This window comes from Loxodonta africana, chromosome 6 (assembly GCF_030014295.1).
Source record: "Loxodonta africana isolate mLoxAfr1 chromosome 6, mLoxAfr1.hap2, whole genome shotgun sequence".
NCBI lineage: Eukaryota > Metazoa > Chordata > Mammalia > Proboscidea > Elephantidae > Loxodonta > Loxodonta africana.
In genome coordinates, this window is record NC_087347.1 from 88,088,666 (window position 1) to 88,105,167 (window position 16,502).

The 16,502-nt window shown below is 34.0% G+C and overlaps 1 protein-coding gene and 2 long non-coding RNA genes across 30 annotated transcripts in view; 1 reads left to right on the plus strand and 2 right to left on the minus strand.

Annotated features, from left to right (window-relative positions):
- Positions 1–16,502, plus strand: part of BAZ2B (bromodomain adjacent to zinc finger domain 2B) — a 463,153-nt gene that overhangs the window by 399,815 nt on the left and 46,836 nt on the right. For 14 of the 23 annotated variants that reach the window (XM_064287090.1, XM_023542904.2, XM_064287092.1 and 11 more), the window contains 7 exons: positions 322–387; positions 1,721–1,765; positions 2,011–2,043; positions 3,297–3,362; positions 11,929–12,069; positions 14,624–14,878; positions 15,854–16,068. In XM_064287090.1, coding sequence (XP_064143160.1) covers positions 322–387; positions 1,721–1,765; positions 2,011–2,043; positions 3,297–3,362; positions 11,929–12,069; positions 14,624–14,878; positions 15,854–16,068 — 821 coding nt within the window. The remainder of the gene's footprint in view (positions 1–321; positions 388–1,720; positions 1,766–2,010; positions 2,044–3,296; positions 3,363–11,928; positions 12,070–14,623; positions 14,879–15,853; positions 16,069–16,502) is intronic. The other 9 variants (XM_064287077.1, XM_064287083.1, XM_064287081.1 and 6 more) reach the window with 2 other exon arrangements.
- The window catches only part of LOC135231548 (uncharacterized), a 125,658-nt gene that overhangs the window by 49,856 nt on the left and 59,300 nt on the right, over positions 1–16,502 (minus strand). The window lies entirely within an intron of this gene.
- The window catches only part of LOC111749449 (uncharacterized), a 40,219-nt gene continuing 35,730 nt past the window's right edge, over positions 12,014–16,502 (minus strand). For 2 of the 4 annotated variants that reach the window (XR_010322307.1, XR_010322306.1), the window contains exon 3: positions 14,636–14,860. This is a non-coding gene — a long non-coding RNA (uncharacterized LOC111749449). Of the gene's footprint in view, positions 13,420–14,635; positions 14,861–16,502 lie in introns of those variants that run through there. The other 2 variants (XR_002784594.2, XR_002784593.2) reach the window with 2 other exon arrangements.

A 16,502-nucleotide genomic window follows, 5' to 3' on the forward strand; every position in this document is an offset into this window, starting at 1 on the left:
AGTTTTAAAGTAAAATGATATAAATACTCAATTATTTCAGACTTTTAAAAGATTTTGAAGAAGGTAAAACAAAGCTTCATATAGTCTTATGAATTTAAGAATTTTTTATATATCCTAATTCTGGTCTATAAATTAGAATTGAAATTAGCATGTTAAATATGATAACTGGGGGGAAATACGTAGTTATCTACATATATATATATGTTATGTTACATACTGTTTTGTACTTTGTGAGGCATGTAGCGTCATTTCAAGTCTGAGATTATTTTCAAGTTGTAGTGCTGCTGTTGCATGACTTTGAGACCTGTTTTGCATGCACAGGCTAAAAAGAAAAAGAAGGAAGAAGCGGCAAATGCCAAATTATTGGAGGCCGAGAAACGAATAAAGGTTAGTTTAGATGAGAATCAGAGTTTTTATTTTTAAAAAATAAAAACTATATGATTGTTATACCAGTATGAATTACATGAAAAACATGGCTTTCCTCAAATGATTATCTAAAAATATGTTTAGCATAGATATAACTTGTGTATAATGTATGCTTTTTTATTTGTATGTATATTGTATTTTTTTTTTATTTCATTATACAGGTGTCGTGTGATGCTTTGGTTGTGCATCCAATCTGAGGTGCAAACTATTGCATAATACTTGTATACCATTTTGTTCGATAAAAATGATCCCTCCAAATCTATTTTGTGTGTTGTTTATGTTTATGTTTCAGACTGTGTCCCAAATCTGATTCTCCTCTTAGATTATAACTTTCTCCTGAAGTGTCTACAGAAACAAGAACCTAACTTTATCAGCTATTATTTACCAATGATAAAATTAGCCATTGTTAATTATTATAACTAAAATGTTTGGGGGTGTTTTGGTTTTGTTTTCCCGGCATGAAGAATAAGAGAATTGTTTCTTCCCCTATTGACCCCACCTCTTACCTTCCACTCCTTCTGATCCTTAAGTCTGATGTCAGAGTTATCCTAGTGGTGCTGGAAACATCCGCCACCATGACACCTTGTAAAGGCAGGGAGCTGTTTGTTGCCTTTTCTACACATACTCTATTACTTTGTTCTTTAGACTTCTGCCCCTATTCGTGGCTGTCCTTAGTATTAATTTCATCCAGATTTTACCTTTATAAAGATTTTGAACTTGATAACATGCATAGAATTGTTTGCAGTAAGCCCCACCCCCTTGATATAGTGCCCTGAATCATAGGTAGCCATGAAAATCTCAAACCGATCACAGAGACTCTTGTTACTCTCATTCATAGATGGTGTTCAGAAATGAAAGAGATGCTACTAATTATAGAGTATCCTTAGGAGTGCATCTTTAGAGTGGAGAGACTTCCTGATCAGTTGGATTTGAAGCTTGTGTCATAATGTATCAAAATAATTTTTAAAAAATACACGTGCCAGTTTTATCTGATATGCTCTGACAATTTAGCTAGTCATTTCAGTGACTGTGCCTTTGAAATGTGCTATTAGGTCATTGAATTTTAAGGCGAAATGGCTACTGAAGATCTTTGTTTTATCTTATAATTTGTATGTATTATGTCGAACCATATGAAATTGCCATTTTATAAGTAAAAAATGACCCTATATTGGCAATTTCATATGATTCAACCTAATAGATTTCTAGACAATCTCAGAAAAGTAGCTTTTAATACTTTTAGCATGTTCTAAATCCTCCCTAAAAATCATATATTAAAACTTTCCTATTTTTTAAGGAAAAAGAAATGAGACGACAACAGGCTGTTCTTCTGAAGCATCAGGTCTGTGTACATACAGTTTTAAAACTGTTGAACTGTAAATTTTACAACTTTGCTTAAAGCTATTTGGGGGAAAATCTTCAAAATATTTTCTTAAAAATTTGCTGGTAAAATTTCTGCTTAAGTTTTTCCTTTCATCTTACAGTTTATTGCCTTGCTTTGGTATTGGTGTCTTTTGGGGGGTTATAAATTGGTTTTATGACTCTGTGATTTCTGTTTCATAATGTTGTGCCAACTCTTTCTACCAGGAGTTGGAGAGGCATAGACTAGATATGGTATGGGTATGTTTATTTTTGTACATCTAACACCGCATTGTGATTTGGTTGTGATATGGTTGTCATAGCAATGCATAAAGTGTAGCACTGGCTGCTGTCATATTACATACTGCTGCATGGCTTTACAGCACAGTGCATTGCATACATCTGCTTGTCTGTCTGTAAGGAAAGTGATACATATTGAAGATTTTTAATTGAATTGTGCAAGCCTTATATAAGGCCGCTGTCTAAAAATTTACATTACTGATGTCACAATGAAAGTTCGATCACTATACAATTTGATGCAGTTGTGGCCCACATTCTCCCATCATTCTAGATGCAAAACTGCCATTGAATACAATGGGAATTTTGACTTAGGTTGATGAGAGAATATGAAATATATTCTGGTTTTATAGACAATTTTTATTTAAAAAATTAGAAATATCCCTTTGGGAGGACTAAATATATTTAAATTAAAAAATCAACTTCATATTATCAATATGTAATACCACTATTTTAAAATAAAATGAAACCTGTGAATTAAGCTAGTGCTTACCTTACTTTCATACTGTGACTTTTAGGTTCCACTTATTAATTAGCCCATGGTGCAGCTTTTGTGGCTTTAAAAAGCGCATCAAGTGGCAGACATCAGTAAATAGGAATATCCCATTTCATTGGTGTTTGTATATGAACCAAGATTAGTTTAATTAACTAAATTGGTAAAAAGTTAAAAAAAAAAAAACTTTCTAATTTGTTGGTGGCTTATTGGATTTACAAAATGATTTTGGTACTTGAAATAAAATAAAACTAACCAATTCTAAAACCATGAAGTGAAAATGATTATAAGTCCATTTTTGCCTGATCTAAAAATTTAAGAACAATACAACTTTTAGTTTAATTGGCTATAGTAAGTATTTATGGTTTTTCTAATAGCAGATGTAAGGTAACTGACCTGTTCCAGCCAACCATTATGCTTTTTGTTCTGCCAGCTTTTGAAGGAGCATCACAACTGACCATAAGTAAATCTTGTATGCTTCTGTTTACACTGTCTCCATGTTCATTGCTTTACCTTTTTGCTTTTGATTGTTCTTGTATTTGCTTTCTAAACCTGAACTAAAACATGCACAGACTGGCCATTCTTGTCCTATATTTAGTATTTACTGTGACTTGTCTATAAATGCTAAACATGCTATACCAAGTTTTGTTTTGTTTTTTTCCATTTAAAAATCAAATTGTTAGCTGTGGTTGAGTTATTTTCCTAATTTTATCTGGCCTAATAGGAACGAGAGAGAAGGCGACAACATATGATGCTTATGAAAGCTATGGAAGCTCGTAAAAAAGCAGAAGTAAGTGTATGTTTCCAGCAAAAAAACATTACATTGTTATAAATTAATTTTTTTTTCCTAAAGCATTGGCTCTTCTAAATATAAATTTTTCAGAGTATGGGTTTATTATGATTTACTGGCTTTCATAAGCAAACCAAAGGTTAGAGATAGTAACTGAGTGTTAAAACATAAAAGAATGTACAAAGGGTTCCAACGTATGTGTTAATTTTCCTGGCCGAGGTTTTGATAATCGTTTTTTCATGTAGTGAATGGCATTGGTTTAGATAAAAGTAGCTATTTACTAATAATACAGCATTCCTAGATAAGTCTTGTGTGTCCTGATTCAAATACTAATCATTCCAACCATTGACTTTAGAGTGAACTGCCCTCAAAATTATTCTTTAGCATTCTATGTGTAAAATTAAGCCTAAGTACTTTACTTAAAATAGACTTTTAATAGATAATTTGGAATAAGAGAATTATTGACATAGGCCAAAATGAGCTTGTTTGCAACATAATAAAAATCAATTAAAGGTGAAAACACTATAAAGGAATGCGTTCTCCATTAAAGCAGTTGAAAAGAGCAATGGCCATTATAATCAGGGCTTTGGAGGTTGAACAACGTTCAGACTTCCATTCTGGCTTTGCCACCAACTCGCTTTACCTTTTCAGCACATTTTACCCCTAAGGTTATGTGATTATCAAGTGAGCTAAATAGTAAACAAGAGTTAATGAAAATGACGCTAGTCTAGAAGTTGAGAGGTATTTTGGCCTCAGTACTTTGAGGCTCTGACTTAAGTAATCAGTATAGATTTATTATGTGTATCCTTTAAGAACATGGACATTATAGACAGATTACCTAGGTTTGAAATCTAGTTTCATTATTTTCCAACTACATAACCTTTGGCAAGTGATTTAATCTCTCTGTGACTCTGGTGGCGTAGTTGTTAAGTGCTATGGCTGCTAACCAAAGGGTCGGCAGTTCGAATCCACCAGGTGCTCCTTTAAAACTCTATGGGTCAGTCCTGCTCCGTCCCAGAGGCTCGCTATGAGTCAGAATTGACTCGATGGCACTGGGTTTTTTTTTTTTTTGTATGTGTGACTCAGTTTTTTCATCTGTAGAATAGAAGTAAGACTAGTTCCTATATCATAGGATTATGGTGATTGTGTGTCTGGGTGTGTGTATATGTGCAAAGTTCTTAGGATAGTGTCTGGCCATGTGCTGGGTACAATGTGCTTACTACATACATATTTGCTATATAGAGTGGAGCTAGCAAGCTTCATAGCCAGGGCTGGGAACTACTAACTTAAGTTACTTCTAAGGTCTTTTCCAGCAATCATGTTTTTCCTGCTCTCTTTTTTCCCTAACCTGTTGATTATCCAGGCCTTTTGGCACCCTATGTACAAAATATAATAATGGAATTCTATGCATGGAATTATAACCATATCTCTGAAAAATGATGGCCAGGGAAAGAGAGAGAGGTAACAGATTCCATGAATTGGCATGGCTGCTATCTCTGTTCTTTTCTGCAATCAGTATGATGGTGGGAAGGGTAGGGAGGGAGATTAATTAAAACCATGAACGCTGAGCCTGCTATCCTCCAATCTGGAGAGATGGAAGCCTAGAGAACAATTAGTAACTTAGAGAAAGACCTGAAGAACTCCTCAAAGGACAAATTCTTCCTTACCAAGTTTATTTCTTATTAGAAGAAGTAAAAATAACCAGGGCTTGTCATTTTGGTATTTCCTGGCTAGGAAGACAGTTAAGGAAGGGAAGGCAAAGTAATCAAAAAACCCAGAGCATTATCTCCAGACATACTAGGATTTAGTAGAAGGGGAACCCAAGAATATAGTGTGAGTAGATGATCTGAGGGAGTAAATGTCCAGGTGAAAAAGGTACCTGAAAGGCTCCAAAGACATTACCCTTATTATTGGTTTTCATATTTGCCTTCCATGGCCTGGGAGGAAAGTGAAAAAAGCTGCTGAAGCAAGGTGGATAAAACCTGGGTTGAGTGTTGTGGGGGGGGGGGGGGAGCAGTACAGGATAAATGGGACTAATTAAATCTTCCAAAAATCTATCAAAACCAGGGGCGATTTTGCCCTCAAGGGATATTTGGCAATGTCTGAAGATATATATGGTTACAACTGGGAGAGTGCTACTGTCACATAATGGGCAGAAGCTAGGGGTGCTGCTAAGCCTCCTACAAGTCACAGGAGAGCCCCCACAACAAAGAATTAACCTGGCTCAAAATGTCAGTAGTGCCAAGGTAGAAAAATCTTGCTCTGTACCTTGCAAAACTTCTTGGACGTGTGCTCCAGGAGAATATTAGAGTATGCTCATAGCAGCATTATTCATAACAGCCAAAAACAATAGCAACTCAAATTTCCATCAACAATAGAAAGAATAAATTGTTTTTAGTCATTCTTGTACTAGCATACCCTACAGAATGAAAGAATAAACAAGAGCATAGAACAACATGCATAAATCACATACGTAAATGTTGAGCCAAAATAATTCAAACATGAATACAATGTGATCCCATTTTTATAAATTTCAAAAACAAGCAAAATTAAACTACATTTTGAAAGATACATATATAGATAGTGAAATTATAAAAATGTCATTTTCCTGTGGAGGAACAGTACTGCTCAGAGGCTGGGTAGTTTTATCGGTCGTTCTGATTTTAAATTATGTCCCTCTATTGATCTGTGATCAACTAAGTACTTTTTAAAATTTCTTAAATTACTACTGTGCCCAGCATTGTATTGGAAACTGTGAGAAAGACAAAAAGAATATTCAAGATTTTTATAATCATATGAAAGAGAGAAAATTTTATAGTGTATAAACAGTTAAGCAACATCTAGGCATGTTTTTACGGAAGATTCAAACTTGCACCCAGTCTTTTACGTAAACTTACCCCTCAGTGGGTATTAACAAAATATTCCTATTTGTATTTGTCCATTTCCTCATTATTATTTAACATGCACAAGCTATAACTACTGCAATGCCAATAGTGGGCGTATCTTGGCTTCTTATTCTGCTTCCTGTTACCTCCGAACAATGAGCCTGTATCTGTCATTTTTTTTCTATTACTAACTACCGAAAGAAGTAAGTTTATTATAAGTCCGTATAAAACTCAGGCAAGGCCAGTTCAAAATTCTGAACTGGCTTATGTGTAGCCCTTCATTATAAACTTTAATACCTTTAGACCTTTAGTTATTAGATTGAAAAGAAAGAAAAATAGAGGATAATAAAAATGCACATCTTGTGAGTAGTGTTTGAAGAATAATGATGTTTTAAAAAGTATTGCCTTTACCTCATTAATTAATAATCTCCTACGGCATCTCTAACTATTCAGAGAAGCTCCCTGCAGTCATCAAAGGAGGGAATACAGTCACCACTGTTCTGATTATTTGTGTAAACTTTGCTGATCTTCCTTTTTAACTTTGTACTCTTAATATTTTTTTTCACTAAAAAAAGATCCCAAATTTCTATTTGTTCTGTAATTTAAAAATCTAATTTCTGTAGTTTTTCTTTATGTAAATCTGCAATTACTAAGAAAGTTCAGAGTTATGTAACTTATCTTAGTTATTGTTATATTAATTTTAAAGAGACAGCATATCATAATAGCTCATAAATATTTTCCTTAACATAGTATAAGAAGAATATTCTTCAGCTTCATGAATTAAAAAGGCTTATTACTTCCTAGTATAATTCAGGCAATATGAAATACTTCTGCTTTCATTATTAATGATCACTGGAAGCATAAGGCAGTTTGAACAACATGAGAAAGTAAAATTTAACTCAAAATCTACTGTTTCATCTGTAAAAACTTCAAACTATACCAGTCACAAATTACTTTACTCCTATTAACTGAGAAAAAACCATAGTAATGGTAACAGGGTCTTTTCTATGTTTCCCCAGGGATCAATAAACTACAAAAGGTTGTTAAACATGCATCTATCAGAGAATGAGTGTGTCAGCACTTTAGGAGATAAAACCATAAAATGCAAGACAGTAGTTCAGGTTCCAGAAGTCATCTAATAAGCAATTTGAAAGTAGAAAAATTCACAGCCCCCCAATGATTCAAGTGATGAGAGTATTTCATAATTCTATATTTCTACCAATCATTATTTAGTGAAAAATAAAAAGCAGGATTGTACTTTGCACTTTTGCAATATAGACAATTTTATTTAAATAAACCCATGTTTCAGTTAGAAACACAATATACAAACGTATTTAGTTTTTAAAATGTCTCTAAAAACAAATGTGGAATGATTTCATGGTAGCTCCTCAATAAAGTGTTAAATGTTATGTAACAATAGATTTGAGAAAGCATTGTCATCAATTTAATGTAGAAATATTAAATCTCTGAATTATCTGACTCAAGTATTAACATTTTGGTTTGAATTTAGACAGCATTTCTATAGCTGTAGCTATTCTAAACAGTATTTAAAGACACTTAATCTAAAGGAAATACAGAATTTTTCATGTAATACTTTGGTGAGTCTTAAGAAATTGTGATAACTGGAAGATTATATTCTTTTTAAATGTAATTACTTTATACCTATAAAATATAAGAAGTACCTTTAGGGTTTCCTCAATTATCTGATACATACTTTTTTCATTTCTTTAATTTTTATATTTTAAATGTAAAATTAAAATGTAAGAATGGTGTGTTCATTTAAAAAATTACTCCTGATCTCCTTGTACTCAATATGTGATCATAAAACAGTATCATTTTTGTTCTCTACATTTTGTATTTTATAAATCACTTGTATTATTAATCTTACTTACACTTTTATTCCTCTTGTACCCTGAGGTAAACCTATTCCTCTTAAATTATATTTATGTCTTTTAAATTTGAGTACCAGTTGCTGTCAAAAGAAATGTATTCTTCTAATTATGCCCAGAACAAACACCTAAGAGACCCAGTAGAATCATAAAATGCAAAAACGTAGATGTTTTTGCAACATAGTCTCTTAAAAATGGCCTGTTTTGCAATCTTATAAGTTGTAAACTTTACAATAACAGGTCAAAGCCATCTGATTGACCAAATTCCTTGTTTGCTTTTTAAACTTACATAATTCTGAAATAGAAAAACATTATTTCATACATTTAATACTGTGCTATAGATTTCTGGAAAACTTTTATTTATCCTTCTATAGTTTTTTTTTTTTTGTATAGTGTCTAAAATAATCTTTTCATGTGAGTAAAAAGCTTTTGTTTTTTCTCCCTACGCATCTTATACTGTTTAGAATAATTTAAATTTAATGTGTTTGCCATCAAAAGATGTTTCAACTTTGAAATGAAATTTTAAGTGACTTTTAAACTAATATATTAGTAATATTTTGATACAGAAAATCCCATTACTTTAACTGGAATGATAAAAAAGTATTTTATTATGCATGATGAATTACATTGCAAGAATCCACATTTATTTAAAGAATTTCTGTATCTGGAAAACTATGGTGGGGGGAAGGTGGGAAATGTAGTAAAAAAAATTTTTTTTGAGAGGAGGCATACTAAGATGCTTGTAATTATTTATAAACCACCAAACCCATTACAGGATGGAATAGAACTGCCCGATAGGGTTTCCAAGGTGGATTCTAACTGTGACCTCTCTTCAGTTTGCAGCCCAGCTCTTAACCACTTTCCACCAGGGCTCCATAGTTATTTATACCGAAAACCAAAACCAAACCCAGTGCCTTCGAGTCGATTCCGACTCGAAGTAGTATAGTGACCCTATACTACTTATATGAGTAGTTATTTATAAAAACCCAGTACCCAGTGCCGTGGAGTCGATTCCGACTCATAGCAACCCTATAGGACAGAGTAGAACTGCCCCATAGAGTTTCCAAGGTATAAAAAACTAGAATCTAAAATATAGTCAGGAGCTACCGCATTTTTACTCCAGTAATTCACACCTTCAGTGGGTTATGTTTGTTTGCCAGTGGCACCTTCCCCCGTGAGGTATTTTTGTAAGCACCACTGGGCCAATTTTTTTTTTTTTTTTTACATGTTGCTATCCAGCCCCAGTGCCATCGAGTCGATTCCAACTCGTAACGACCCTATAAATTAAAAAAAAAAATTGGCCTATGGGGTTTAGAAAATACCTCGCGGGGGGCGGGGGGCGGGGAGGACAGGGTTGGCAGACAAACATGGAATATGGTTGTTATTTGCCCAAAAATACGGTATATTCTGCAGTCATTTGTAGGTAGTCTAAGTTATTGCCCAGAAATTTAACTAATATTAGCATGTTATAATAGGCTTAATAAATCTTATCTCTGATAGGTTAGAGGTCCATAGTGAACTGGCTTTGCAAAATCAAAAAGTCACGTTGTGCAATCATAACATTTGACATAATAATAAAATATAATACTATGGAAAATAGATGTAGGATCAAGTATGGCAGCTTAATCTGTCAAGAAAAGACTTACGATACAAGCAAGTAGCTTCAAACTGGCAACGCTATCTTCTCAACATAGGTGTTTCACACAGTGCTGCCGGAGTGTAAGCAATTCACTCAGACTTAGGAAATTTGAGACCAGAACTTGTGAGGGGCTAGATTCTGACTGGCCTTATATACCATTCTAAATATTAGTTGGCTGTTTAGTGGACTCCAGAAGCTCTGGTTCTTTGAGAATTATCTTGTACCAGAACCACAAGAGTCAAAATCGACTCGACAGCAGTGGGTTTGGTTTTTGGTTTTTTAACCTTACCAGTGGGAATGGAGATGTAAACCAGTGGGTGAGAAAGATTCTAAGGAGTTCTTAGGTAGTCTTTTCCCACCCGTGTCTCCTCTCTCCTCCCGACTCTCTTGCCCAGCACCAAGAAAACACAGGAAGTCAGTAACTCTGACTTCCTCATCACCATTACTACTTGCCCCATCGCAAATGTCTGCCCTGAGTCACCAGAACCACTCCTAAGGAATTAAGAAAAACAAAAAAGAAAACTAACACCCCGCACTCCCCCGCCCCCACCACACCCGCACACACACAGATACTGTTACTAAAAAAATTAAAAAACTGATGTTAAAAAAAGAAGAAGTGTTCCTTGTATCCAGGTATTTTTCAGTGTTTTCCTCCTAGCTCATACCAAAAATGAATGCACATAAAATGTGGGATATAATGGTAAACTTATTGTTGAATTTATCATTCAACTTACTGTTGAATTTATCTCATAAGTTTAATGTACCATGGGACTGTAAAAATGGAATAATATAGTTCTTGTCTTGAGGAGTTGACAGTGTTATTAGGGTAGGATAGGATTAGGATATGGGCAAAAATAATTAGTTATTTGGTCTAAGAGCGAGGAGGTGGTAGTGTTTAATTAGGATTTAGATATGCAAGATGAGAGTAATGACCTTCCTGATCAGAGTGCTCCAATATAAGGAGGTCACAAAATAAGATATGTCTGTCAGGAATAGTGGAGCCTTGGTGGTGTAGTAGTTAAGAGCTCAGCTGCTAACCAAATGGTTGGCAGTTCAAATCCTCCATCTGTTACTTAGAAACCCTATGGGACCCTGTCCTACAGGGTCACTGTGAGTCAAAATTGATTCAATGGCAACGGGTTTTTTGGCTTATCAGAAATAGCAAATAGTTTGATTAAATCTACGTAGAAGACAGAAGTGGGGGATAAGGTTGAAAAAGAGTCCAAATTAAAAAGTAAGGAGTTCGACCTTATTTTGATAGAAAATTGAAAGATTTTTTTAATCAAGCAAGGATATGACCAAAGCTAGGCTTTACAAAAATAAATCCAGCAGTAAAGCCTAGGGTATATGGGGGGGGGGGGAGGTAATAGGTTAGCATTGCCTGATAATTCTACTCTTATTTTTGTTTGAGGTATGACAATAAAATAATGGTTCTGGTTTTACAACAAAGTTTCTAACTTTTTCTTCTGATACAATATCATCCTTTACAACAGGGAGATAAAAGTTATTTCCATATTGTTGCCATTACACTAAATATTTTTTAATGCTTTTTGAATTGCCTTCAGAACCTACTTTATATTCTCTTAAGTGTTGTTTATGGTGGTAAATAGTAAATATTTTGATTTCATCACAGCTGCTATCTTAAGAAAAAAAGACTGGCTAATTCACTTTGAAAGAACTGCTTTTGCAAATTCAAACATGTTGCTTCTGCTTTCCTACTGTAAATCCTGCCTTGCCTCCTGGAGCTACACAAAATTTTATGTTAATAACTTGTTATCTTTATTTTTTAAATATGTAGTTGCCCAAATGCATTTTAGATACGTGTTTTTATTAATACATATTTTATTCCCATGTTACAAACCTAGGAATGATTTGAATACGTTTTAAATAATGAAATAATTTGCATGGATGCTAATATTAATATTAAATGTATATAGTCATAAGATTAGTTTAAAATTCAAGGGGTGAGAATAATGAAAAGCAAAGTAACTAATTGCTATACAATTCCATATCTACTTCTAAACCTAAGAGAAAATCTGTACTCTGTTCATGGAAATAGTAATACTTTGATTGTCTTTTAGATTTTAACTGGAGTTTTTTTCAAACACATACAATGATTAAGGAGAATATGTGGACATGATTTTCTTTTTAAGGAAAAGGAACGGTTGAAGCAAGAAAAACGTGATGAGAAAAGATTAAATAAGGAACGCAAACTAGAACAAAGAAGATTAGAGTTAGAAATGGCAAAGGAACTAAAGAAGCCTAATGAAGACATGTGCTTAGCAGACCAAAAGGTAATCTATGTATCGTGGGAATCATTTCATTAAAAAATGTTAATTTTCCCTGTGTTCTCACCTGATTCCTTTGCCAGAGCTGCCATTATGAAAGCTTTTTGTTTTTAACTAGAGCACTGAATTTCCAAGCCTAGGTCAATGTGCTTCTCCTGGATGGCCCACCAGTAAACCTCTCTAGAGCTCCTGTACTGATAATGGCAGTTCTTAATATATAACTAACGAATCTTTCTAATTTAATTGGAAATACTGCAAAAATCTACGAAGAATTATAAAGGTAGATAGGTTATCCATGTTTCATTTGGTTTGTCCCAGGCCTTCAGGCTCAGAAAGACCTAAGTCCTCCTCACCCTCACCCCATGTATATTTAAATAAATTAGGATTTATTGTTTATAACCTCACTCAGTGCTTTACTAACAGTAGCTAACCTTTTTTTGAGCATGTTTACTACATGCCAGGTACTATGCTAAGTGCTTTATTTGGAGTCTTTCATTTGATCTCATCACATTCCTGTGAAGTTGGTATTTATCTCCATTTACAGATGAGAAAACTGAGACACAAAGAGGTTAAAGAACTTTCCCAAGATTACCCACCTAATAAATGGCAATTTAGATCCAAACTCCGGTTTGTTGGACTCCTGAATCCATACTGTGTATCATCCTGAAAACCAAGAAATTGTGTACAACTAAAGTACTTCTTGGAAACCCCGGTGGCGTAGTAGTTAAGTGCTATGGCTGCTGACCAAAAGGCCAGCAGTTTGATTCCACCAGGTGCTCTTTTGAAACCGTATGGGGCAGTTCTACTCTGTCCTATAGGGTCGCTACGAGTTGGAATTGACTCAACGCCAACAAGTTAAGTACTTCTTCTGTGTTTTCTCTTCTGTAGTGTTTCACATACATATAAGGCTGCAAAAATACACAAAAGTGGAAATGTAGAAAGATCAAAATAATCCTGGCAACCAGCATGATTTCCCATACTTTAAGTAAAAATCAGTTATTTTTACTATATTCAAGAAAATGGCACTTCTAGAAAATTATATTAATAACACAAATCATCACTATTATACTGTTGCAATAACTTGTTATGCTTGGTCAAGATCATCCATATTTACTTATGGACCATATTCATCTCAGATACAAATAGTGATTGTCCCTTGATTTATATAAACTCTTTCCTATGATGCTTAAAGCAAACTTTTAATAACCCTACTAGAGATTGAATTATATTAATATTTCATTTATCTACTTAGCATAAATGCTTTTGAATAAAAATGAAAGTATACTTACTAGCTTTAGTCATCTGGGTGTTTAAAATTTCCTAAGTGCATTATCTCAAATTCCGGCTCATAGCAACCTGTACATTATAGTTATATAGGTCAACACATTTGATGAGCTCATACTGAGCACACTTTTAAAATCCTAAGTAAGCTTTATTTTCTTGCATCTTTTATTTTTATTTATATGACACACATTGTAAATATATAAGTCTCAAATATTTAAGTCCATTTTAAACTATGCTTTTCTTAGCTTTGTCATATAAATTATGTTAGAATTATATGTAAATGCATGTCTGATATGGTTCAGGAAAAAAAGAAAACTCAGATTTAACTATTTTTCAAATGAAATATAAAACATTTGTATGGTATTAGGTATTATCCACACAATATTAGTAGAAGAAGCCTTTGGATAGTTAGTAGTTGCAGGGTAAGAAACATTTTTGAACAAGGACTAATTCAGATAAATAGAAATATTTACAAGTCACATTTTTTTCCAGTCAAAATTTAAAGTAGTTTTATTGAGTCCCATCCATGGACAAAAATGTTTTTAATAGATTACCTATTTGAATTTTTAAAATGTCCGTGGCAAACTGGTAATACAGTTTAGTCATTAAAATGTTAATATGTGAACATATTTAAACAGAGGCAGCTTTTTTTTTTATCTTTAATACTAAAACTCAGTGTTTCACTAAATACAGGGAAACCTAAAGATTGTGGGTTGCATTATAACTGGGTTCATGTTCAGGATTATGGGTTCTAATCATGTAGGCCTAGTCATTTATCTGCAGTTGTTAGCCACAGATGGCACCACTCTCTCAGACTGCACAGCCCACAGATGCACAGTGTTAGTTTCTGAGCTACCAGAAAGGTGTGAATTATAAATCAGTCTCCGTCATTAGAAGAAAGCAGCTCACATACCCTACTAAGTATGTCCATGGTAAAGTAGTGTTGCAATGTTTGTTTCTTACATGTTATTTAACTTTTGTTTCAGTGATTATAATCTGTTTTATTAATATGTAAGTTAATTAAAATTAGTATTCTCCTTTGCAGAGATCTGAGTTCATACTGAGTTCTTCCAGAATTTATTGAGTGGTTACTTGTGTTCAAGACCCTATGCTCAGTACGATGAGGGTGGCAGAAATGCCTCCAGGGAGTTTACCACAAGAGGGAAAACCACCAGTACAAGTGAAAGAAAGATAGCAGCTTATTGTAATTCAGAAAATCATGGTTCTTTAAATTTTAAATGTATTTTATTTATGAATGTATTTATTTTATTTCCAGCCTTTGCCAGAGTTGCCTCGTATTCCAGGACTTGTTCTCTCTGGAAGTACATTTTCAGACTGTCTCATGGTGGTGCAGTTCTTACGAAACTTTGGTAAAGTTTTGGGCTTTGATGTGAATATTGATGTTCCAAACCTGAGTGTTCTTCAAGAGGGATTGCTAAATATAGGGGACAGCATGGGTGAAGTACAAGACTTGCTTGTGAGGCTCCTCTCAGCTGCTGTATGTGATCCAGGTCTAATTACAGGATACAAGGTAAAAAAAACAAAATATTAAAAAAAAAAAACAAAAAAAAAAAACCTTAAAAATTCTTTTACTATTAGTGTATTGATAGCTAGCTATGAGTATTAGCAGAAGGTTGTATAGACTGATCCCATTTTTCCGCATGTCTCACGAGGTTAAACGTAGGTTTGCTTCTGGTTATTTTTGATGCAAAACTAGAAAAACCTAATTTATAAAGCCTAAAGAATGTGGGCTGTTCCCAAGAGCTTCTCTAGCTTTAGGCAAAGACCACATTTGTTAGGGGAATTACCCAAATGGTACTCAACGAAACCACAGAATTCGTAATTCATAAAACAATTAAAAATTGTGTGTGCCTTCTGAAATTATACTTCATTCTCTCTGAATCACTGTGAATAATGTGAGGCTAATCAAGGCACCTACAGACCAGCACATTAGCTCTGTATTGCTTAGTGGATACTCAATAAATTCAAATTGATCTTAATTCAGTTAACATACACATTCCAGTCAGCTTTGCTCTAGATAATATTGTAGAGAAAAAGTCTTTAAGAAGCACCTGTAGTTTTTCCTCCATCTCCCCATTCATTCAGTAGACCAGGCAACAAAACCCATGATACCATAAAGCCAGAAAACACAGCATCAATAATTATGCTTTTGAACCTCACTAGCCTGGGACAAGCTTGGAGTAGTTTCTCTTGTCAGAGAAGTTGTGATAGATGATTTATAACTTCTACTACACATGAATATACTTACTCTTCTTCCTGCCTGACTTTTAACCAAGGATTTAAAGAAGGAACCAAAAGATAGACGTATTTGAGTAGTTTTCTACCACCTGTTGCCTGTTTTAATCTTCACTTCATCAAAAATGTGAATAAAATCCTTGTCAGTAATACGTAAACCAGATAATACCAGTATTTTGTAATCTTACTGTTTTTATGATATGAATGAATGGTTGTGATCAATACTGATAAAAACATTAAACTTTTTTAGGCCAAAACAGCTCTTGGAGAGCATTTGCTGAATGTTGGTGTCAATCGAGACAATGTTTCCGAGATTTTGCAGATTTTCATGGAAGCCCACTGTGGACAAAGCGAGCTTACCGAAAGCCTGAAGACCAAAGCTTTTCAGGCCCACACGCCAGAGCAGAAAGCCTCAGTCCTGGCTTTCCTGATCAACGAACTAGCATGCAGCAAGAGTGTGGTGAGGTAAGCGTACGCCCAGTCTTTTCTGGTGATTCTTTTCTGTTTTTAATTTGTCTGATCACAAAATTATATAAATTACTTATAGAAAATGTATAACTTACAGACTAACACTAAGAAGACAATTAGACTTACACTTAATCTCACTATTCAGAAATGACCACTAATACTAGTTTAATGTATACTTCTTTATAGTCTTTTGAAAAGAAAATTTGGATCATACAGTATATAGTCTTGGTAACCTCTTTTGTTTGTTTAATAATTTTAGCCTCTATGTACTGGAAAAAAAAAATTTCTTTTCTTACAGTGGCACCAGAACCCAGCAGCATTGCAAGAACCCAGGATTTTTCTTTCCTTGAAATCTTTTGAGGACAGAGAAATACCTGATTTTCCTTAGTAAATATCCATAGAACTATCTAAAACAAAACAAAACAAAAAAA